Source organism: Prionailurus viverrinus, chromosome C1 (genome assembly GCF_022837055.1).
Source record: "Prionailurus viverrinus isolate Anna chromosome C1, UM_Priviv_1.0, whole genome shotgun sequence".
Lineage (NCBI taxonomy): Eukaryota > Metazoa > Chordata > Mammalia > Carnivora > Felidae > Prionailurus > Prionailurus viverrinus.
The window spans coordinates 24,933,598-24,959,293 of record NC_062568.1 but is presented as its reverse complement, the minus strand read 5'-3'; the positions used below and the strand labels follow the sequence as shown (position 1 = coordinate 24,959,293).

The window sequence follows — 25,696 nt, the reverse complement described above, 5'->3', positions numbered from 1 at the left end:
TAGAGTTTACATACTTTAAAAGCTATTTCAGTGGCTTATTCCACATATTCACCAACATATATGACAAAGTTATTAGATGAGAAAGAATAATGTTATTCAGGGGCACCTGGGTGGCTTAGTTGGTTGGGCGATTGACTTCAGCTCAGGTCATGATCTCACGGTTGATGAGTTCAAGCCCCGCGTCGGGCTCTGTGCTGACAGCTCAGAGCCGGAAGCCTGCTTCAGTTTCTATGTCTCCCACTTTCTGCCCTCATCCTCACTCATGTTCCCTCCCTCCCTCTCTCTCTCTCAAAAATAAACATTAAAAAAAAAAAAATTTTTTTTAAAGAATAATGTTATTCAGCTTATATCCAAGCTATATTTTAAAAGGCTACCTAATAAAAGGCAGCCACTAAAATTTTAATTTCTAAAATATTTTAAAAGCAACTTTTTAAATCTCTTTTGTGGAACTGGTCTTTGAAAGCAAAAATATCAAATAGAGGGCATTATCCAACTGACACTGATTTTTGTGAACCTAAAATATAATGTAAACTAGCAAGTTACCAGTCACCAACAAATGATTATGGCTCATTGCTAAATGAGTACCAGTGATGCACTGGGCAACAGACTTTTTACTAATCTTTAGTGACATAACCAAAAGGCGTCTTGGTATTTGTTTAGTAATATTTAGTTATCATGACGTTTTTAAAACACCACTAACAGTGGTTTGGGAACTTTTCTGAAAAAAAGCGGTCGGGGGGACCTTGATTCTACCAGCTAAAAATCATAGATAAATAGTTTTCTACACAAATACTAAATTGTCCCAAACTCCGAGTACAGTCCCTTACATCTTTGACAAGGTCATAATAACATACTAGATTCAAAGTATACAGTGCTCTACATACAAACTGCTTCATGCTGGACGAAACTAAAGTTTCTACTGAAATGATACGCTTGCCAAGCATTATGTAAATGTTAGATAGCGTTATTTTAAACCTATGTCAAACTAAGTGAATTCTTTCAACAAATAGAGAACAGGCATGTTTAATTCTATTCATCTGTTCAACACTAGAGATTTAAGAACAAAACGTACATTGTTCCTGCCCTCACAAAAATTACTGTCTGACAGAAATATTAGTATACGATTCTACAATGAAGCAGAGCTCAATAAGCACATGTAACAGGGGGACCAAACACAGTCAGTGGAACATGGGAATTTCTCTCCGAGAAGGCTAAGTCAGTAAGCGAGGACCTGACGAATGTTACAGAACGGACACTACCTACCCCTGCCCCTACAGAGGAGCAGGAACTGTGAGTGAGGGAGAATACTGGAGGCAGCAATCATTACGTAGGTTTATTAACTAGACATACAAGCTTTCAAACAACTCTAAATATGTCAAGAAGCAGAAGACTCTGAAGGGTATAGTTATCTTTTGGATAGATGCCATTAAAAAGTAGTTTTTTTTTTTTAAATAGCAAATATAATGAAAACCAAAATACACAAAACTAAAAAATATATAGATATGTAAGAAATATGATCAGTAGCTGAAAATCAAAGGTTATTTTTCTTAGTTTTGTCTGTTTTAAACCCCTATTTCCTCACCTCAGTGACTTATGAGCACTAGAGAAAAACTGGAATATATAGACTATAAATTTTTTCAAACTTTATCAATAATCCTACCCTCTGAGATAGCCACTGCTAATATTTTGGCATAAAACTCCTAAAAGTGTGTGTGTGTGTGTGTGTGTGCGTGCGCGTGTGTGTCTCAAGGTAGTTATCTGAAAAAAATAAGTAAAAAGTGTGAAATAATAAACTCAATCTAGAACTGTGCCTTCTAAATTTGAAAATTATTTCCTTAATTAAATACGAAGATATTTTGGAAACTTTTAATTCAATTAAGCTAGTAGTTTCAAAAGGTACATAACCTAAATAAGTAATTACAATTAAGTTTTCACCACCTAAACTAATTTCCAAAATGGTAATAATACTACAATTTCTTCACTGAAATATCAGATAGCTCTACATTTCCAATATATGGATTTTCATTTAAAAATAGTATCACACATTATAAATCATGTTTTCAAAATAATTTTTAAGAACCCAAGGGAATGGCTAGGATATATTCTTAAGGGAAAAAACTGGACACATAACTCTTAAACAGTATGGATCCAATTTTGCTTAAATACATACTTAAAATTTAAGGAGTCCAAAGACTAATTATGAAGTCATTAAAAATCGTGTTTTAGGGGCGCCTGGGTGGCGCAGTCGGTTAAGCGTCCGACTTCAGCCAGGTCACGATCTCACGGTCCGGGAGTTCGAGCCCCGCGTCAGGCTTTGGGCTGATGGCTCAGAGCCTGGAGCTTGTTTCCGATTCTGTGTCTCCCTCTCTCTCTGCCCCTCCCCGTTCATGCTCTGTCTCTCTCTGTCCCAAAAATAAATAAATGTTGAAAAAAAAAAAAATTTTAAAAAAAAAATCGTATTTTAAAGAACATCAGGAGAAAATGGCAATAATTCAATGTTAAGTGGGGAAAAAAGCAGGAAATAAAATATACATATAGCATGATCTCATTTTTCCTTTTTAATACAAATGCATGGCTCCCTGGAGACTTCATACACACGCAAACACACACGTGTGTACACACAAGCAGAAGAAAAGACTACAAGGAAACAACCAAAATATTTACAGTGCTCATTCTTTGTTTTCTGCATGGTGATATTATGGAAAATTTCCCCTTCTTTTTTTCTACATTTTCCAATTTACAAAGCAATTACCTGGACTAGAAACAGGAAAGAGATTTTCCCTAAAAGAAATGCAATGGAATAAAGTATTTTGAAGACATAGTATGTGAGAAAGAAAAATTTTAAATAAGAAGTAAAATATGTAAAATGCTACTTTCGTGGTTAAAAAAAAACCCATAAACCCTACTTCTAAATAATACATGAAATTTGAAAGCATCGTTATTTTTGTAAAGACAGGTGGCACTCCCCAATACTTCACTAAATAAATTCATCTGGTGGAGCCACAGCAATGCTTCTACTGTCAGCTCGTGGTGCTGTTATTTTGCCACCTGTACAACTCTCTGAGCAACAAAACCAAGGTGCAATGCTTCGACATTTCAGGTTTAAATGCCCACTGCCCACTGTGTCTCCGCTATCCACTCAACAAAATACAGACGCCAGACAGAGACGAGCTCCTTACAAACAGGTGGCTGCCTAGGGCTCTAACCTGGTTCGGCTGCACGCAGCTCTCTGCAGTTCCTGGATTAACTGACCGGTACACTCGGGTTCTCTGCTGGCCGCCTGCAGCAAGGCTTTCCTAAACGTGTGCCGGCATTTCTTTTGACGAGATTCTGCCCGCTCCAGGCGGCAGAGGTGCTTATATTTCTGCTGAAAGTAAGTGCAAAGTTGGGTCACCCTGGAGCTCCTACTCTCCGTATCATCGTCATCTGACCTGGAAAGCGCAGGGAGAGAAGTGAAAACCTGATTAAGTGTGAGGCTCATTGGAGAGGGGAAAAGCAGGTCAAGAAGCTGGCCGACATGGGGTAAAATCCGTGGCAGGTGAGCATATGCTTAACAAAATTAGAGGATGAGAATTCCAGGAGAGCTGGAAAGTACCGTATTTCGACAACAAGTAAGGCAGCAGAGACAACCCAACGCTTTCAGGACCTTCTTAGCATCTCCTCGTTAGACACTTCATGCATCATTGTCTTCTAAATTTCAGGTGACTTGGGGTTCTTGGGATTCTTGGGAAGAAAATCATGTTACCTTTGCTTACTAAAAGTCTGAGTAAATGACACGGCAGTTATGAGGAAACACTCAGCAAATTTCATAAAAGATAGGTCATACCAGAAATAGAGCAGTGAATTCCTGCAGCACCTTCTCGAAGAGCTGCCCTTTTATGTGTGCTGGTTTTAACTACTCTTTTCTTGCTAAGCACTTAAGGAATTTTGATTGCAGGGATCACAACCATTCCACAGTATTTTTCGTTTTACCTTTTTAACCACAGAAGATATTCTAAACAACATTTCACGTATCATGGATTACACAGAGGTTTTTCTGTCATGATGGTAATTTCGAGCGGCCAGTGGACCCCCACTAGCCTGCAACCTTGAAAAGGATGCTGAGGCCACATCGAGACTCAACAAGAGTGCTGCGGTAGGCGGGCAGTGTCTACCCTGGTGAGGTTTAAAAGGTCACTTTTCTATGGAACAAATGTAATCTCACCTTTTACTCTTAGGAATAATGCACACCAGACTCGAAAACTGACCCAGGTTACTTTACCTTCTTCAAACAGCACGTATGTGATACTACAGACTATTTATTATTTTACTGATCTTCTGTAAATCATTGCTTGGCTTCTTTTAACTTCCAAAGTGATATCGTTCCCTTTCGTTTCAAAATAGTCCGTAGGTGGCTACTTTGCAAATTTCCAGTCTAAGAAGTAAGTCCTAAGAAACAAGTTCTCTTCGGTATAGTCTCTACTACAAATATACCAATTGAAGGATCTTATTCAATCTTTTCATTTACTCAACACTCAACTTTGCTGTGTGTCTATTATGTTGAGTACCATAGAGGAGAAAAAAAATGTAAGCAATTCTCAATGCGGTTTAGATAGGATGAGCACATACCCAAAGTTAAACAATTCAAAAGACGATCGAATCAGTAACTAGAACAGTGGGGCAGGCTGACCAATGATTCAAATACCTGACCTTAAGTTAGAAAAATCTAGGAGCTTCTCACAATTTGAGATCCCAAGACCTCCACTAGACCTACTGAACCAGAATTTCCATGGAATGGGGCCTAGGAATCTTTATTCTGAATTGTTTCCCAAAGTCCCACAGCAGGATTTCATGCAGGAGCTGTAGCTGAGCCAGTAGGTGCTATTAATATCCTTAACATGAGGCAGAGAACAATAAGTGACAGAGTTACAGATATGGCTCAAGTGCCACTGAAGTTCACTAGCAAGTATGCTGGATGAGAGGCTCCGTTTTTTTGTTTATAAATGTTTATTTATTTATTTTGAGAGAGGTGGGGAGACAGCGAGAATCCCAAGCAGGCTCTGTACTGTCAGCAAGGAGCCCAATGTGGGGGCTCGATCTCATGCACCCTGAGATCATGACCTGAGCCAAAATCAAGAGTTGGACGCTTAACTAACGGAGCCACCCAAGCACCCCTGGATAAGAGGCTTCGTAGAGGAGATGACAACAGAGCTGAACCATAAAGAAAGGGCAGAATTTAAAGAGAAGAAAAAGGGCACCTCACAAAGATAAAGGAATACAGGCCAGGCTTTGAAGATGGACAGGATGGGGAACAGTAAGTACTAACTAGCTAGCTTTTGCTAAGGTGTGGGGTACATAGGGGAGTGATGGCGGGAACGGTAAACTTTCTGAACCTAAACTAAACACCAGATGAAAGGCTTTCACTTTTATTCTACAGGCAGTGAAGAGCCTCATAGAGTTTGAAGAAAATCGGTACCAGTAACAGCTGGGTGCGAGAAAGATGACACCTTCAGCAGACGGAAATGAGGAAGAGACTGGGGAAAAGGACAGGGAGCAAATGATTCTGAAACTCCAGGTAACAGGTAACAAGAACCCACGCTGGGGTGACACAGCAGGAATGCAGAAGAGGAGAGGTAACCCGCATATATAAAAGGCAGACCTTGTCAACCGGGACAGGTAGATGGAAGGGACGAGAATCCCACGGCAGTTTCCATCACCGAAGACCAGGGCACAGGAACAAGAGCAGATCCAGGGCAGGACATAAATTCCATTTCAGACGTAAAGAATTTAAAGTACAGATGAGGTATCAAAGGCAGCAGTGGGAAAACCGTTGGACATGATAAACAGGAACACAGTTAGGGAAGGAGTACAGACTTCATAGCCCAAAACCAGCAACTGAAGGGCAAGGGAGTGACTGTACGTAAAAGGGCACAGAGATAATAGAAAGAACAAGGCATATAAGCGCCATTATCATAAAAGAATTAACTCAATTTGGTGACTGGATATAAAGGATAAGAAAACCAATAATGACTTTGAACTTGCATAACTAGGAGAATGGAAGGGCTATTAATAGAAAAAAGAGAGGAGAAACAACAAGTCTTAAAGGGAAAGTAAAGCTCAGGTAGATAATCATTTGCCAAAGCTGTTATTTGAAAAGACTCCATTATATTATAGCAGGGAGGAGAGACTAGCCCAGCAGTTCTCAAGTGTACAGTGAATGGAGAGAAGCACCTGGATGTTGAGGCGGGTTCCAGCATTACAAAAGTATTCAAAGCTTATAAGGAATTTCCAGGCTTATCTTGTTGCGGACCAGGAAGCAGCAGTTTGCAGACCTGCACAGGTCCACAGACCACCCCTGGCATGGTCCTTAACCAGAAAATCTCCCAACATGCCTCCCACTTCTAAGATGTTGTGACATTAGTATTTCACACCTGGTTGCGGAGAAAGAGTAGCGAACTGGGCAGAGAAAGGCCAGTGTCCGTCATTGACCAGCAGTGACAAGGCCTGGCACCTACTGCATTCTTGGTATGTTACCTTCCTTCCTTATCTGTGAAATAAAAGAGACCTGGGGCTTGCGGGCGCCTGGGTGGCTCACTCGGTTAAGCGTCCGACTTGGGCTCAGGTCACAATCTCACGGTTCAGGAGTTCGAGCCCTGCGTCAGGCTCTGGAGCTTACTTTGGATTCTGTCTCCCCCTCTCTCTCTGCCCCATCCCTGCTTGTGTTGTCTCAAAAATAAACAAATAAACATTTAAAAAAGAGAGAGAGCTGGGTTGTCTAGCTCCCAAGGTTGTTAGGAGAATGAAAAGAAAAGACTTATCTGAAATTAGAATACAAGTATAGCTACTATTATTAAATAGAGAAACCTAGGAATACTGGGTGGCTCAGTCAGTTAAGCATCTGACTCTTGATTTCGGCTCAGGTCATGAACTCGTGGTTTATAAACTCAAGACCTATGTCCGGCTCTGCTGACACCGTGGAGCCTCCTTGAGATTCTCTGTTTCCCTCTCTCTCTGCCCCTCCCCTGCACACATGCGCTCTCTTTTACTAAAAATAAGTAGTAAACATACACACATACACACACACACACACACACACACACACACACACACGAGATACACCTATATCCATTAACTAGCCTAACCAGTTTTACCATGAGTTCTATCAATATCCAAAGAAAAACTAATTCTAATTACACACAAAATACTCCAGATGTCAGAAAAGAGGGGAATATTCTCCTTTAATACAAGTACCCTAAGCTTGATACCAAAAATAAGGGGAAATATGACAAAAGGAAAATTATAGGAAAAGCTTATTAATGATCCCAGAGGCAAAAAATATTAGCAAATTGAATCTAGCAGTATATAATAAAGGACATATCCAATCTGGGTTAATTATTTAATTATTTCTCAATCCTACCTTACTATATATACATCTCTTCTGCAAAACAACACAATTTATTCCTCTTTTCCTTTCATGTTAAAAGTTCCTACTTCCTTGCTTCCTCCTGTTATTTTCCCCATTTCCTTCTATTCTCTTTCCAGTCATCACTCCATTTTTAGAAATTCTCATTTCTTTTTATAACTTCAACATCAACTTATATACTGAGGACATGAATTTGTTCTCTAGCCCATACCTCACAATGATATTTCAGACACAGGATACTCGGTGTGCTCACCCACATCTAACTACCCGAGAAATGCTAGAATTAGCAGGACAGAGTACTGGGAGGAGACAGGTGCACAGAGAGAAGCACTCTGCAGATCTACAGAGGGTTCCCCTCAGTTCCTCACTTGAGTCCTGCGATCAGTACAGGAGTGTGGGAAATACTGGAGGCCAGGAAAGAACCACCTGAAAAGAGGAGGCCCAACTAATCCCAGCAGCACACGCAGGGCCAGGGTTAGTTTGTGTTCCCACTATCCCAAGCGGAAAAACCTGCAATATGCAGGGCACGGGGTAGACTACTCAGGAGCGTACGCCTCAGTAGTGGGGTGATGTCAGCCCTAAACTAAAGGCTGTTGTGGTCCCATTTCACAAAGTTTAAAAAGCAAGCCTCAAAAGCTGCTTCTAAGAAACAACCATCTCCCAAAACAAAGCTCTTTAAAGATGACAAAATACCAGAATCAAATAAGTAAAATTAACAATGTCTGACATCTAATTAAAAATTACCAGGGGGCGCCTAAATGGCTCAGTCGATTGGGCATTCGACTCTTGGTTTTGGCTCAGGTCATGGTATCACAGTTTGTGAGTTCAAGCTCCGCATGGGGCTCTGTACTGACAGTGCGGAGCCTGCTTGAGATTCTCTCTCCCTCCGTCCCTCCCACTCTCTCTCTCTCTCTCTCTCTCTCAAAATAAATAAATAAAACTTGTAGTAAATCAGGAACCAACGGACAATTATAACTATATTTCACATGTTTGAGAAGGTAGAGTCATCATGACCGTGTCAAGGAGAGACATGGACAATATTAAGAAGACCCAAAACAAACTTCTAGAGATGAAAAATACAGTATCTAATATGAAAACTACGCTGAATGGGATTGATGGTTGATTAGGTGCCTCAGAGAAAAGATTAACAAACCTGAAGATTGCAATGGAAACTTTCCAAAATGGAACAGAGAGAGGAAAAAAAAAAGTGAACAGAACGTCAATAAGCTGTGCGATAATTTCAAGCAGTCTAAAATATGTGTATCAAGTCTCTTACACAGAAGGGGTAAGAAAAATAATTGAAGAAATCTTGGCCAAAATTTTTCTACATTTCATGATAATTATAAACCTACAGATCCAAAAGGTCAATGAACCCCAAACACTAGAAACATAAAAAAAATTAACTACACAAACGGTTTAAAACTACTGATAAAGAGGGGCGCCTGGGTGGCTCAGTCGGTTAAGTGTCCAATGTTGGCTCAGGTCATGATCTTGCTGTCAGTGAGTTTGAGCCCCGCGTTGGGCTCTGTGCTGACAATGCAGAGCCTAGCGCCTGCTTCAGATTGTGTCTCCCTTTCTCTCTGCCTCTCTCTCTCTCTCTCAAAAATAAACATTAAAAAATTTTTTTAAAAAACTACTGATAAAGAAAAAAACGTCAAAACTCAGAGAAAAAAAGATACATAATGCTCCTTGGACCAAAGATGTGAATGACAGCTGACTTCTTAGTCAGAAATAATGCAATCCATGTGAGCAACACCCTTAAGTACTGAAAGAAAAATGGTTAACTTAGGATTAATATCTTTCAAAAATGAAGGCACACATTTGCAAAACCATGGATGGACCTACAGGGTATTATGCTAAGTGAAGTAAGTCAGAGAAAGACAAATACCGTATCATTTCACTTATATGTGGAATCTAAAAAACAAAACAAAGCAGAAATGAACCCTTAAATACGACCAACTAGTGGTTGCCAGAGGGGAAGTAAACCATTCATACAGAAAGAAAATGACATCAGATGGAAATATAGAACTATTCAAAAAATAGAGAACCCTAGAAATTATAAATATGTGGATAAACACAAAAGAGTTATTTTTCTTTGAAATCTCCTTAAAAGAGAACTAACTGCTTAATACAACAGCAATGTATTACGGGGGTTATAACATATGTAGAGGGAAACATATAGCAACAAGCGTCTATGTTAGATGCAAGAAAGATTGGGGTGCCTGGGTGACTCAGTCAGTTAAGTGGCAGACTCTCGATTTCGGCTCAGGTCATGATCTCACGTTTCGTGAGTTCAAGCCCCACATCGGGCTCTTCACAGAAGACTCCAGAGCCTACTTGGGATTCCTTCTCTCTCCCTCTTTCTCTGTTCCTCCCCTACTTGTGTGCACGCGCCCTCTCCGCTCTCCCTCTCTCTCTCTCAAAATAAATAAATAAACTTTAAAAAAAAAAAAAAAGGAAAAGAAAACAAGGAAGATCACAGATTTAACTAATTTATCAAGATCTGCCCCTCCTTCACTTGTGCACGCACACGCATGCTCTCTCTCTCAAAATAGATAAGCATTAAAAAACTTGAAAAAGACAAATTAAACTAAAACAAAGAAGGAAGGAATAAAAGAATAGAAGAGAAGGAAAAAGTAAAGAACAGAAAGCAATGACATAAAGCTAACAGAGAATCAATGAAACCCAAAACTGGTTCTTTAAGCAGATAAATGAAAAAGAATAGAAAATGCACACATAGGGGTGCCAGGGTGGCACAGTCAGTTAAGTGTCCAACTCTTGATTCCGGCTCAGGTCACGATCTCATGGTTCATGAGTTTGAGCCTCGCGTCAGGCTCTGCGGTGACAGGGTGGAGACTACTTGGGGTTCTGCCTCTCCCTCTCCCTCTCTGCCTCTCTCTCTCAAAATAAACATTAAAAATAAAAGAAAATGCAGGGGCGCCTGGGTGGCTCAGTCGTCGGGTAAAGTGTCTGACTTCGGCTCAGGTCATGATCTCGTGGTCTGTGGGTTCAAGCCCCACATCAGGCACTGTGCTGAATGCTCAGAGCCTGGAGCCTGCTTCGGATTCTGTGTCTCCCTCTCTCTCTGCCCCTCCCCCATTCATGCTCTGTCTCTCTCTCTCAATCTCTCAAAAATAAACATCAAAAAAATTTTTTTTAATAAAGTGAAATAAAATTAAATAAATAAAAAAATAAAATAAAATGCACAAATAGACATACATATACATGTCAAGGGCTCCAACCCAATTACAGTGTTTTCAATATAGTGTTGATTAAATAGAAAATCCACATGGAAAAAAAAACGGTCCTTATTACTACCTCACATCATGCACAAAACATACAAAAAAAAATTTCACAAAGATTGATTGCCAGTAAAATAATAAAGCTTCCAGAAGATATGTAGCTTTATGACAGGGGGGTAAGCAATGATTGTTTAAAAGAGTCACAAATACACTAACCATAAAGAAAAGACTAATAACTTGCCCTCATTAAAATTAAGAACGGTTTTCTATCAAACATACCATTAGAAATATGAAAAGGTAAGCAGTTACTAGGTAATTACTGTTCCTTAAAAATATATTTAACATACCGACTTATTTCTGCTACTGAGACCTCAAGAAGAGCCTGAGAGAACTCTTTTAGCACATGCATCTACAGTCAGACTAAGTAACCAAGAAATCTTTTACAAAACAAAACCAGGGCACCTTGACCAACACAGCGGGTACAGCATGTGACTCTTGATCTCCGGTTGTGAATTCAAGGCCCACATTGGGCGTAGAGCTTACTTAAGAAAATGAAACAGGGGCGCCTGGGTGGCTCAGTCAGTTAAGTGTCCAACTCTTGATTTCCACTCAGGTCATGATCTCATGGTTCGTGGGGTCAAACTTCGCATCAGGCTCTGCACTGAACAGTGTGGATCCTGTGTAAGATTCTCTCCTTCTCCCTCTGTCTCTGTTCCTCCCTGATTCTTTCTCTCTCTCTCTCTCAAAATAAATAAAACTTCAAAAATAAAGTCTTTAAAAAGAACAAAACAAAACAAGGCCAAACTTTGCCCTAAAATTTCTTCAAGTATAATCCTAGTTTAGCAAGAAAACTCATGAAAAGGTTCTGGGGAGGGGAGGGGTTTGTGGAGAATGGTTATCAGAACACTATCGGTTTTTCTTCCAAAATTCCAAAAACTCAATGAACTCACTGAACAATCTTAAATGATAAAACCTTTTGAGTAATTTTAAATGGCAAAACTTCTTAAAGATACAATGGACAGGCTAGGTAGGGTAGGGCCAATTTTCTACAGCTGTCCATTTTCTACTAGACTTAACCACAAGCTACAATAAATGACAAGTAGCTGCAAGACGAAACTGAAATAAAGTTGTTACCTGGGTAGTTTAAATACAGGACAAAGGTCCCCACGAGAGGGCACAGTGGCAGATACAGACGTTGGAGATGCAGACAACGAAAGCATGGCAAACCAGGCCAATCCAAGTTTCACCCAAGGGAGACCATATGGTGTGCCCATTCCCAGATCACAAGACTTTGACGAGAATATGCTGAGTGAGTGAGTGAGTGAATGAATGAATGGATGGATGGATGAAGGGAAAAGATTAAAGTGCCTGCTGGACAAGAAGTGAGGATGGCTACTTATAAAAAGAAGGCAAATATCCTGAAGGAAAAGGAGAACCAGGAAAAGAGTATTGTGGTAAGTCAGAGAGCAAGCCAGCTAGCAAAAGTGACCAAGAAAGTAAAATGCTACAGAGATGAAGAAAAACTCGATGGTCTCAAGTCTAAAACAACAGAAATATTCCAAAAACTCTGTTAAGAACTGAGGGCAGAAACAGGGGCACCTGGGTGCTTCAGCTGGTTAAGCGACTGACTCTTGGTTTCAGTTCAGGTTATGATCTCACGGTTTGAGTTCCAGCCCTGCGTCAGGCTCCACACTGACAGTGAGAGCCTGCTTGGGATTCTCTCTCTCCCTCTCTCTTTGCCCCTGCCCTGTTCGCACATGCTCTCAGTCTCTCAAAAAAAAAAAAAAAAGAAAAGAAAAGAAAGAAAGAAAGAATAGAAGGCAGCAACAATATACATTGCTCCTAATCAAGAGCAAATATGCAAATATGATGTTCAGGTCATCCTGAGAATTCCAACAGGAATCTTAACTACCATTAATCAATCATTGCCCATGTATAGGGCATTGTGCTAAGCATTGACTTATGTTCCCTCATTTATAGCAATTTGGAAAATTAATTCAAAATATCCCAAATCAAGTTAAGCTCATGGGAACATCAACCTTAGGAAGCATGACGGATCGGAGCTGTAATTACAAAGGTGTGAGTTCAACTGTACTCTCTCTGAAAAAAAAAAAGAATTCACTAATGGTAAGCAAGCAGTCTTGAATGACACATAAAATGGAACCTTTGAGCCAGAAAAAAAAGTACAGCATTCTCTGTTACTGTCTGGGAGTTGTGGAGGCGAGGACGACTGGCCATCAAGAAATCCAACTAGTTCTCCTTGCTCTAGTTAGTTCCAGGCCCAAATAAGCTCCTCATGTAGGCTGGCTTCGTCAACATTTGTACTACTTAATGATTATTTCCCAATTTGAACTGGCATTTTGGTTTGTACATTAGTCTCTAACGAATCAGTTCCCTAAGCCTAATTATTTCTGGCTGTACTAACAGATCACATATTAAGCCTATAGACTAAAAAATACCAGACCCTATAGAATATATGTCCGTACAACAACACTGTGAAATTCTAGGAGTCAGCCGCGGGAAGATAGCTGGCCTCCCCTCTATCTTGCCAAACATCTATTCAAACCACAATACTTAAAAAATAATAACAATTAGCTGAGTCTGAGAGTCATCTTTGGCTCCACAGACAGGGATCTATTTCAGTATGGTTAACTGTACCAAGTGAATCCCTAAGGCAGTCCCCTGAAACAGAACGAGCTTTCTCACTATCAAGGAAGGGGCTGTGTGTTAATCAACCTACAGCTTTCTCATAAGGCAGATACCAAGAACCTCTAAAGAGATTATCTTGAAAAACATTTCAGCACATTAGAAATACTCAGCGATTGGGGTGCCTGGGTGACTCAGTCGGTTAAGTGTCTGACTTCGGCTCAGGTCATGATCTCATGGTTCATGGGTTCGAGCCCCACATCAGCTCTAAGCAGACAGCTTGGAGCCTAGAGCCTGCTTTGGATTCTCTGTCTCCCTCTCTCTCTGCCCCTCCCCCCCACTTGCGTGCTCACGCTCTCTCTCTCTCAAAAATAAAACAAAAAGTTTTAAAAATATTCAGCACTTAAGAAATATCAAAGAATGGATCAATCTTGTGGAAGACAGATGAAGTAAAAGCCACTGATTTTTCAGCTAACTATCAGAGCAGAGCCAAAGAAGATCCAGATACATCAGACAGTGGGACTCCAAGTAGCCCTGGGACCACAGCCAAGTTCCTCAACCTGTCTGGGCCTTGGTTTCCTCTTCTGTAAAATGAGGAAATGAGACTAGGTAATCTCTAAAGTCCCTTTTCCACTCTAAATTCTATTATAATTGGTTCCTTCAGTGATAAATGGGAAAGGTACAGAAACGAATTTCCCAATTCAACTGGAGCAAAGCTCTCCTGAAACAATATAGTACATTTCTTCCCAAGTAGAATCTATTTCACCTCCATTACAACAAAACTAGATCCAACGAAATAAACAAACATTAGCATATAGAACGAAATTAGCATATAGAACGAAAAATCGGGCCACAGCAGGGGTAATTAAAGAATGAAAACAAAAGGAAGACTTACGTGTGTCTTTCATATCTGAGGGTTTCTCGGATGGACCATGCCACCTGGTATGGCGAGGCCTGCTCGGAGTCCTCCGGTTCCTCTCCGCTCTCTTCCGACCAGTCCAACCCTGGGACAGAGGAGAGGATATGGCAGGTGAGAATAAATGTATTCTTACTTAAAGTTTAGGGGGGAAAAAAAAAGCTACCCAAAATGCGTAATACAAAAACCTACAGCACCTGCTATCACAGTGTACATAAAATGCCTCCTGATGAGTTTCATCCCTGTTCTGGCAAAAATATTAATAATGAATACATGACATACACTCAGGTTAAAATAATGACGTTATAACAAAAAGCTCTATTCCGAAGATGAAATTCTTCTGTCAGACATTTTACAGACTAGACACAACGTAAGCAGGGAGTCAAGTACCCCCCTGCCAAAAAGGTAGAATTTCTGAAGTATCAAAACATTACACGTTAAACATCATACATTCTGACATACGTAAGGTCAGGGAAACCCAAAACATCTTCACAATGGTAGGTAAGGAAGGCTAATGTGTGTTCAGGTAAGAAAGAAATCAAAAGGTACTGGTGAAAGCACTCTATACTTCAACAAAGAAGGGCCTTAGAATAAACTGTCAAAGGCAGACACTTCATCCCCTTTCCCAACACCTCCAAAAAAAGGACTCCACTCCCCCCAGGCAGGGCCATTGACTGGCTCGTGCCCTCTGCAGGAAGAGGGAAGGGTAAGATGGCAATAACCTGATGTGGCTTGGAGTTCCTTTTAGTTCTTTTACACAAGAGCTGGCACATTTTGTGACATTTTGAAAAACAAGGTTAAAGGGGGAAAAATAGAGAAATACAGTATGAACAATTACTTATTTTATTAAATGCTACTGTTTTTAATGATTGGATAATTACTAGCCTCCAACATAGATGTTTTACCTTTATGGAAGTTTTGTATCTTGAAAAGGTCTTAACACTGATGTTACATCCATAACTTCCATCCATAACTTCAATATACTCATAACGCAATGAGACTTTAATTAGATACCTTGATAAATACTGATGTTGTACAGCGTAATACACATAACTTTAATATACTCATACTGCTATGAGACTTTAGATACCTTCATAACTAGTATGGTCTTCCCTCTTAAACCTCCTAAAATCAAAAGACCATCTTCGTTAAACACTTATGTTAAAAAGGACCTCACACGTTGCTTCTATAATTTAAATGAGTTTATATGTGCTAAATAGGGAAATTAAGAAAAGGCTAATCAAAATGCAAATTGTAAATGGTTAAAATTAAATAACACACTGCCACTGGCATAAAGAAACCTCAAATCTAGTTCCAAGATGACCATCCAAACTGTCAAGTCACCTTAAAAAGTAAATTACTTTCTTTCTACTAAAATAGTAATTACAAAAAACAAAGTCAGAAACAAGTAATCACAACAGAATTAGCTTCAGGACAGAATATTAAAAGGCAAGGCCTTTCAAACACAAAGTTACATTTAAGCACTTTCAAAAATTAGGACATGAATTATCTTTTATTGTTTTTATATAATTAACAGCAATTTCTACCAAGTCACCTGTACCTTCTCTGAAAAAGTCAAGATCTCAGTCATAAGTACTAAGATGGAAGTGTTTCTCTTGTGAAATTAACTGTCCAATAAAGCAAACCTTTGATCTTGGCTTCATTATCACTAGTTTTAATGTAACTAACTGAGATAACCAGCCCAGGCAAAACTGTAAAAGCTGATTACAAAACTGTATTTTTCTTTAAGTATTCTTTGCTGACATGAATGCAGACTGTACTTGGTCACAACAGTGCATTACAATTTCTCTTCTCCAAAGTAACCTTTGTTTTGAAAACCTAGGCCCGTAATATGCTTGAATAAAAAAGACAATACATTTTCTATAAGTTTTCATTCTGTTCAAAATGATAGAGCCTGGGTGGCTCAGTCAGTTAAGCTTAAGCATCCGACTTTGGTTCAGGTCATGATCTCAGGGTTCGTGGGTTCGACCCCCACGTGGGGCTCTGTGCTGACAGCTTAGAGCTGGGAGCCTGCTTCACATTCTGTGTCTTCCCCTCCCTCTCTGCCCCTCCCCTGCTCACACCCTGTCTCTCTCTCAAAAATAAATAAACCTTATAAAAAATTTTTAATTCAAAATGATAGAACACCTGCCCTCAACACAACATAGTTTGTTTCAAAAGCTAAAAGAAAAAAATCAGCATCCACAGATAATCCAAAGTATAAATATTTAGAAGAGGACGTAGGTAAATTGTGGACTAAGAGGCAAACATCTGGGAAAAAATAAAGTTAGATCTTTGCCTCAAAACTCATACCTAATGAATTCCAAATAGAGGACTGCAATGTAAATAATAAGACAAGAAAAGGACTAAAAGAAAATATAGGTGAACATATTACAGTCTTGGAATGAAGAGAGCCCAAGCAAGTAAAAAACAAAATAAAGCAAAACAAAACAATAAACCTGATTCAAAAGGAAGACATTCTAAAAAAATGAAAAAAGAACAAGACATATCAATGTTCAAAAAGCATATGAACAAATACTCAAAGCTACATTATTAATTCAAAATAGCAGTTCTCACTCCAACTATGGTCCATAGATCCCCAGGGGTCCCTGAGACCCTCATAGAGAGTTCCTTAGGTCAACACGACCTTCAAAATAATACTAAGACATTATTTGCTCATTTCACCATGTTGACATTTGCACTGATTGGGGCGGGGGGAGGAGGGAACCATGGTGAACAAACCTGCTGGCACCTCAGCAGGAATCAGAACAATGGCACCAAACTGTACTAGCAGTCATTATAGGTTTCACACCATGAATTGCAGTGAAATAAAAGCCAAAAACAAGTTTTAAGAGTATCTTTGACAAAGCAATTGTATATTAAAGATTATTGATTTTATTAAATCTCAATTCTTTTTTTTTTTAATGTTTATTTATTTTTGAGAGAGACAGAGACAGAGTGTGAGCGGGGGAGGGACAGAGAGAAAGGGAGACAATCTGGAACAGGCTCCAGGCTCTGAGCAAGCTGTCGGCACACAGCCCAACTCAGGGCTTGAACTCACAAACCTTGAGATCATGACCTGAGCCAAAGTCGGATGCTTAACCAACTGAGCCACTTAGGCGCCCCTAAATCTCAATTCTTGACCACACGTCTTTCCAACATCTTTGTGACTCAATGGAAAGTCATAAAGCGCCTCTGCATACCTCCCAAGAAAGTATGGTGGTTGCCTTGAGGAAAACACTTGCTCCACTGTTTTAAGCTGTGACCTCAACTAGCTGCTTTTTTGTCATCCAACACCATTTTTATTCAAAAGAGTGACTGACAAACTACAGTTATTAAGACTTGGGTATCTGGCAGTCATTTTTTTCTAAAATGAATGCAGTGAAACTGTCATTTCAAAGAAAGCAATGAACAGTATTTGCTCCCAACTATGAAATTCACATTTTCACTTGAAAGCTTGTTGTTTTTGTTGTTGTTGTTGTTTTTGGGTTTTTTTTTTTGTTGTTGTTTTTTTTTTTTGGAAAACCTGAAGTCTTCACTAAGTCTATGACAACTTTCTAAAAGATTTTTCTGATGAGGTTGGGTGAGAGTATCAATGAATGTGATTTTTAAATTTTGTATAACGAAATATATCAACATTTGGAACATGTGTTTAACTTGGTAAACCGCTATTTTCCAAATGACCAACACATGATGTTACAAAATCATGCATGAGTAAAAAGATCCATGCAAAGTACAAAGTAGATCAATGGATTTTAATGTAACAGTTTGCAAAAATTCCTTGATAATGGCCTCAGATTCCACATTGCAACTAATCTTTAAAAACCCACCACTTGTTGGGGGCTCCTGGGTGACTCAGTCAGTTAAGCATCTAACCCTTGACTTTGACTCAGGTCATGAGAGCCCTGAGTCGGGCTCTGAGTTGATAGCATGGAGCCTGCTTGGGATTCCCTCTCCCTCTCTGCCCCTCCCCTCCACTTGCTCTCTCTCACTCAAAATAAATAGACATAAAAAAAAAAAAAAAAAAGAAAGGAGGACGCCTCTTCTCAGTGGCTCAGTTGGTTGAGCGTCCAACTTCAGCTAAGGTCAAGATCTCACAGACTGTGAGTTTGAGCCCCACATTAGGTTCACTGTTGTCAGTGCAAAGCCCACTTCAGATCCACCATCCCCCTCTTCTCATGCTCTCTCTCAAAAATAAACATTAAAAGAAAAAAAGCTGCAAAACTTAAAAAAACAACAGAAAAAAGAAAAAGAAGAAGAAAAGAAACTACCACTTGTGAAATTTTGGTGTAGAATCAAGAATATGCATAATTATTTTTTAAAAACCAGTAAAATATTCCTCCCTTTTCCAGCTACGAATGTGTAAGGCCATATTTTTATCTACTAATCAAAACCACGTATTACGACAGATTGAATGCAGAAGTGGACAGGAGAATCTAGCTGTCTCCCAGCAAACCACACATTAAGATTTGCCCAACAATGTAAAATAATGCTGCTCTTATTATATTTCTGTTCTTGGGAAAACATATAGCTATTTTTCACAAAAAGAACATGTTAACATGTAGTGACTTTGTTGTCACCTTTAAATGCATTAGGATTTTTTAAATTTCTGAGTTTTAATTTCTAATTCAGTAAATATCAATAAATTTAACTCATATACACAAAGGCTTTGGAGTGTCCTCAATAATTTTTAAGAGTGAAAAGGGATTGATTCTAAAGCCAAAAAGCTTGAGAAACACTGATCTAAAGTACACAAATTAAAGCAAATTTTGGGGGCGCCTGGGTGGCTCGGTCGGTTAAGTGTCCAACTTCGGCTCAGGCCTTGATCTCGCTGTTCCTGAGTTTGAGCCCCGCATTGGGCTCTGAATTGAGAGCTCAGAGCCTGAAGCCTGCTTCGGATTCTGTGTCTCTCACTCTCTGCCCCTCCCCTGCTTGTGCTCTGTCTCTCAAAAATAAATATTAAAAAAAAATTAATAAAAAAATCAATTTTGTATCAAATTTGGAAAGGCAAAATAACAACTAATATCTCATACTATAAAGATGTAGAAAAACTATCATTGTCATATACTGCTGAAAGAGGTAATGTGACAAAATAATTCTGAAGAAAATATTTGACAACATGTATCAAAAAGCTTTCTATTTTAAGTTTTATTTATCTACTTGGAGAGAGAAAACAACATGAACAGGGGAGGGACAGAGACAGAAGGAGAGAAAGAATCCCAAGCAGGCTCTGTGGGGTCAGTGCAGAGGGTGATGCAGGGCTTGACCTCACGACCATGAGATCGTGACCTGAGCTGAAATCAAGAGTCAGACGCTTAACTGACTGAGCTACCCAGGTGCCCCTCACAAAACTTTTTAAAAACCGCAAAAGCTTAGCATCACCAATTCTGCTTCTAGGAATCTATTTGAAGGAAAAATTAAAGATGTGATAGTAATAATTTTACTGTGAAACTATACAGCTACAACACTTTTTTTTTTTCTCATTTTTTTTTTAAATTTTTTTTTTTCAACGTTTATTTTTATTTTGGGGACAGAGAGAGACAGAGCATGAACGGGGGAGGGGCAGAGAGAGAGGGAGACACAGAATCGGAAACAGGCTCCAGGCTCTGAGCCATCAGCCCAGAGCCTGACGCGGGGCTCGAAGTCACGGACCGCAAGATCGTTACCTGGCTGAAGTCGGACGCTTAACCGACTGCGCCACCCAGGCACCCCTACAACACTTTATAATGATACAAACTGCAAACAACTTAAATTAGAAAAAGGATTCAGCTGTGACAAATGACGTTTTGTATGAAAAATTACTCCCTTGGTAGTCCAATATGAAAAAATTTTAAAACAGTTTACAAAACTGTATGTAGAGCAGGAACCCAATTTTATATAACTTAACTATACCAAGGCATTAACAAATCAGTATTAATAAGGTTTGGGTGTTTTAATTTATTATTTTTATCTACACCTTTTCTTTAAGTTTTATTAGTTGCTTTAATTACCAAAAGTCATACATGGTTTACTAACAGGTGAAACAATATAAAACTATACTGTAAGAAGAGTTACCTTTCCCGTCTCTGTAAAAACACATCCTGACCAGTTTTATCCCCCCTTGAGAGCCAATGTCAGCAGCCTGGTAGTGTATATTCAGTTACACTTTGCCTATAATCACACCTAAGAGGCAAACATCTATCTATACATATACTTGATCAATAGATGCACTGGTGCCCCCTGTTTATATTTTTTTTATGGGATAATACCCATACTTCTTGGTTCTTTTCTACTTAATATAACATAGGCACATCAAGTTAAAAGATACAGATTTCATTCTTTTTAATAGCTATATAATACTTCATAAAGCGTATATATACCATAATTACTCAAGGCCTACTATTGGTTATAAAGGTTGTTTCTGGATTTTTAATACTCCAAGCAACGTTGCAATAAACATCCTTGAACACATATCCTTACATTTTGATATATGTATTTTTTAATCCAAAGATAGAGTCCCAAAAGTGAGTTTGCTGGCTATATATATACACTCTTTATTAGTAAATACTACCACATTACTTATCAGCAATGTATAAGCCTCATCAACAACACTGGATATAGTTTTTGCCAATCTGATAGTAACTACTGTTACTTTAATTTGCATTTCCTCACCTGCTATGGGGATTGGGGTTTTCACTGGTTTACTGACCATTTAATTTATCTTTCTTCTTCCTCTGTTCCCATCCTTTTCCTATTTTTCTATTCTATTGCTATCATATGCCATGCAAATAATTTTTCCTAAAGTTAGGATCACAGCTAACACCATATTTAAGAATAAATTCCAAATGAATTAAAAGTTTAAATAATCAGGGGTGCCTGGGTGGCTCAGTTAAGCTTTGGACTCTTGATTTCGGCTCAGGTCATGATCGAGGTTCACCTGCTTAGGATTCTCTCTCTCCCTCTCTCTAACCCTCCCCTGCTCGTGCACATGGGCTTTCTCTCTCAAAAGTAAATAAACTTAAAAAAAAGTTTAAATAATCAAAAACAAGCTATCAATAACAAAATATAAAGTATCTGTATGAACTTGGGATCAGAGAGATTTTCTTGAGCAAGAAAATTCAGAAGCAATAAAGGCAGACATTTCACTACATTAAAGTTTTAGCTGTATTTTTTTTTTCCACTTTTAAATTATCAACAGATATTGCTTTGGGAATTTTTTTTTAGCAAGTTTTTCTTTTTTTTAACTGTCGGCAGATATTAACAATGCTATCGTTATTCCAAAGTCCTATGATAAGACATGTCGAAAACCTCATCAGACACAGGTGCTGAGCTGGCAGAGGCACAGAGCTGCCAAACACAACCAACCGCCTTTTAACACCGCCGCTACGACCACTAACCAGAAGCTGTGATGGGATTCTACACTTTCCAACTGCGGCTTCCGCATCCCGTCCACCAGGGAGGTTTCCTTTACCAAGGCCTGCCTAAACACGGCGCCCAGCAGCGGACCCCCGCCCCGGTGCCCTCCACCCCCATCGCACGGGGGGCGGCCGTGGGCACGCGGCCTCGCGGCAAAGGGCACATTTTGTTCCCGTCACGCGGCCACGATCTGGCACAAGAGAGAACTCACCTAGATGGGGGAACAGATCAGTGTCCAGCTGATGTTTCTGGGTGCACAGTCTCACCAGTCTCTGCAGTCGGCTGATGCAGGAGAAGTGTGGAGAGAAGGCTGTGGCTTTCATAAGGACCCGATCAGTGCTGGGCGGGTCCGCGGTGGGCACCCTGCCGGAGGGCAGGAGGGGCAGCGGCCTCTTGTGAGACGACTGCCTTGCTTGTGCTATAGTGTGTGTGGTGGGGGCCACTCCCTGCAGTGGTAGGCTGGTGTTCGGAGGTGGAGGGGACTTGCAGACAAAACCCTGCGGTGGCGGCGGCGCCGGAGGTTTTAAAGAAGTGGGGGAGGGTGACGGGTGGGGGTGCTGCTGCGGGGGCTGCTGCTGTGAAGGTGCAGGAGGGGGACTAAAGTGCTCTTGTCGAACTTTTAAAATCTCGGTCTCTCTCTGGCGCTGCCGATTCTGGGCCAACTTGCTCTGCAACTTCTTTCTCACAGTTGCCCCTTTCTTTAGGTCATCATCTTCCTCGTTGAAAGCAAACGGGTCTTCCAACTCGGTTTCCAGGTAGTGGAGAGGGACCCTAGCCCCGGGCGGAGAGAGGGACATTCCATCCAGTCCATTGGGCATCTTCAAGGCCAGCGTGGGCACCGTGAGGCTGAAAGCCATGGTATCCATCTGGTGCCTGACCTTTACCTCATCTATAGGATCATTCTTTTTCTTCCTCTCTTTTTTCGGGATAAAGCCAAGTACCTGCAAGTGGCTGTTGCAGTACCTTTAAAAACACACACACAGAAGGGGGAAAGGTTTATGATATACAGAGTAAGAAAAGGAGAATATAGAACGACATGGTATAAATTGTGACTCCTGCCTAATATGTTATAAATTCATGACTATCTTAACTCTTGGCATTCGTGGATTTAATGTAAACAACTGCCGCTACTCTCAAGCAATCCTCCAAGTCTGCCATTTTCCTGAAGCAAATATGTGAACTGTGTATGTGCAGAGGCTACAGGACAGAAGCAAGTCATTCAAATAGTGAGTGGCCCTGGATAACCATCTGGCTATTGCTTCTCGCTCTGCTTTGTTATTTTATTTTGTATTCATAGCATACAAAGTAACGAGTCTAAAGGATCACTTAAAACTCTCCTGTGCAGAAATATGTATGTATGTATATTTTCAAATATTTGTAGTCACAAAGATCTTATGACATAGCCCCTAATAATGTAGTGTCTACAGTGTATTCTACACACACACACACACACACACACAGTAAGAAAGAAAGAAGAGAATACAGAAGAGAAGGAAAAAGTAAATTAAAACTAATTACTGGGACTACAGATGAAAGGAGTTCCTCAACAGCAAGAGAGAGAAGTACATGTTTCTACCTGCAGTAAATACTAAAATAATGCCCTGTATACAGATGAGGAAGCTAAACCTGATAGAAATCAAATAACTTGCCCCAAACCCCACATCTGGAAAGTGTCAGAGTGGAGACCTGAACAGATTATCAAAGCTCAGAAAGACTCTTAGTAGGTCTTTAACACGAGGCTACTTTTGTAATGTAAATGGTATTTTAAAAATACTAAAAAAGGACAGAATCCTTCTACATAATAAGAAAGTAGAATGCATGTTGCTCCAGTAAACCACACTGAAAACCTATGGAGGCTTTTCGCCACTAGAAAAGCAGTGTTTTCCAAACTGGTATTCCTTAAGCAATTCAGAGTAGGTTAACAAGTATGCTTTAAAGAGTATTCCATGCTTAAATAAATTTGGAAAATACTGGCTTAAACAGAATTAGACAACGATTTTGTTGTTTGTTTCTGATGAACAACTTCTCACAGCATTTTGTATGATAATGTGCATTATGCTTCGAGGTGGAGATGTACCCATCTGACAGTGTTTCCCTAACTTATTCGAAAATGGCATCTATTTTGACTGTAGCCCACCTGTGTTATCGCCATCGGACACAGTTTTGGGGGAAATGGCACTAAAGTAAATAATTAACGTCAGTCCTCAAACTCATTGGGCTGCATCGAACAAATTTTAACTGTTTTTAACGTTTATTTATTTTTGAGAGAAAGAGTGCACGAGCGAAGGAGGGGCAGAGAGAGAGGCAGACAGGATCCGAAGCAGGCTACGCTATAGTGAAGGGTGTGATTTGGGGCTCGAACCCATGAACGGTGAGATCATGACCTGAGCCGAAGTCAGATGCTTAACTGACTGAGCCACCCAGGTGCCCCTGAAACAAATTTTTAAGTAGTTATTAAAAATACAGATTCACCAAATAATCAGGAGACATGGTTTCGTTGGCTTTATACATAAATCTATCAGAGGCACTTCTCAATTTTAATAGGACTATTAAGAAAGCTTTCTGGACAGTAAAGAGAATCTACACACCTAACAAGTTTGGGCTAGGTCTCACAGATACCTTAACCAGAATAGATTCATAAAGCTGTGGCCAACAAGGAAAAAAGCTTCAGGGATAACCGCATTAACCAAGCTTCCCAATAAAGAATAAATGATTTCTGTTGTCGTTGTCAAGTCATTTTCAAATTAACAAAAGGGTTAGTGAGGAGAATAATATTTTTTTAATTTGGAAATCTAATTTTTCTGCTCATTACACACAGGCAGCCTGAACTGGTAACTGAGCCCGCTACGCGCCACCTCACGTAACATGGCAGAGGCTGATCTGCCTGTACAGTCCTTCCTCGACCTCACCCTCAACTCCTGCTCCAGCCACTCTGTCAGCATCACCACAACACAGAGTCTGAATTTGTAAAAATAGTTCCTCTTCTAAAAGGGAAAAGTTTTCATAGCTAGAATTACAACAGCTTCCTTAGTTATGATCGGTGCTTAAAAGTGTACAAATATGAACAGGGAAGACACTGCTAAGGGGTTCTTTTGAGGGGAGGAAAATGTAAAAATTGGACTATGATGATAGTGGTACAACCCTGTAAATATCCTAAAAAATACTGAATTGAACACTTCAAGTGCATGAATTGTATGGGATGTGAATTATATCTTAACTAAGCTGTTTTAGAAAAGAGTAAACATCGGGGCGCCTGGGTGGCTCAAGTCGGTTAAGCGTCCGACTTCGGCTCAGGTCATGATCTCGAGTTTCATGAGTTCAAGCCCCGCGTCGGGCTCTGTGCTGACAGCGCAGAGCCTGGAGCCTGCTTCGGATTCTGTCTCCCCCTCTCTCTGCCCCTCCCCTGCTTGTGCTGTCTCTCAAAAAATGAATAAACGTTAAAAAAAAATAAAAAAATAAAAAAAGAAAGAAAAGAGTAAACATACAAGGAACAAAAAATTTCTTGGCAAATATATACTACTAAAATGTATAAAATTATAGCAAACAAATTTAAAATATTATATAAAATAACCAACTTAATATAACCACTTACCTCTGAGACACCAAGGTAACAGTGATAAGCTTTAGCTTCCCAACTTTAAGTATATTGGGAAATTAACTTTACTTTTTAATTATACCAGTACTTCTACTGAACATAACATTATTCTACTTCAAAAAGGTAGAATCCCATAAGTTAGCATTTATAATACATACCAGATAAGTTAAACACCAGATATTAAGAACCTTCCTTTAGCTGACTACCAGTCAGATCATTTTATCAACTAAGAGTCCTCAAGGGGGGGGGGGAGGCCTCAGGAATTTGTTTTCTAAAATAATACATAAAACCACCTCAAATTCCTAAGTGTCCAAAGAAGAACTGCATTAACAATAATGAAAGCTTTGTTGGGATGAGCACTGGGTGTCCTATGGAAGTGATGAATCACTGGGTTCTACTCCTGAAACCAATACCACACTGTATGTTAACTAACTTGAATTTAAAAAAATAAAAAACTGGGGCGCCTGGGTGGCTGAGTCGGTTGAGCGGCCGACTTCGGC

The 25,696-nt window shown here is 39.7% G+C and overlaps 1 protein-coding gene across 8 annotated transcripts in view; it reads right to left on the bottom strand.

Moving 5' to 3' along the window:
• The window catches only part of INO80D (INO80 complex subunit D), a 72,840-nt gene that overhangs the window by 24,728 nt on the left and 22,416 nt on the right, over nucleotides 1–25,696 (bottom strand). For all 8 annotated transcript variants that reach the window (XR_007154732.1, XR_007154733.1, XM_047870614.1 and 5 more), the window contains 3 exons: nucleotides 21,813–22,564; nucleotides 14,186–14,294; nucleotides 3,207–3,431 (listed from right to left, as the gene is read on the bottom strand). Coding sequence is in view for 6 of the 8 variants with exons in the window: in XM_047870614.1 (XP_047726570.1) it covers nucleotides 3,207–3,431; nucleotides 14,186–14,294; nucleotides 21,813–22,564 (1,086 nt within the window). In the remaining 2 variants the exon portion in view is untranslated. The remainder of the gene's footprint in view (nucleotides 1–3,206; nucleotides 3,432–14,185; nucleotides 14,295–21,812; nucleotides 22,565–25,696) is intronic.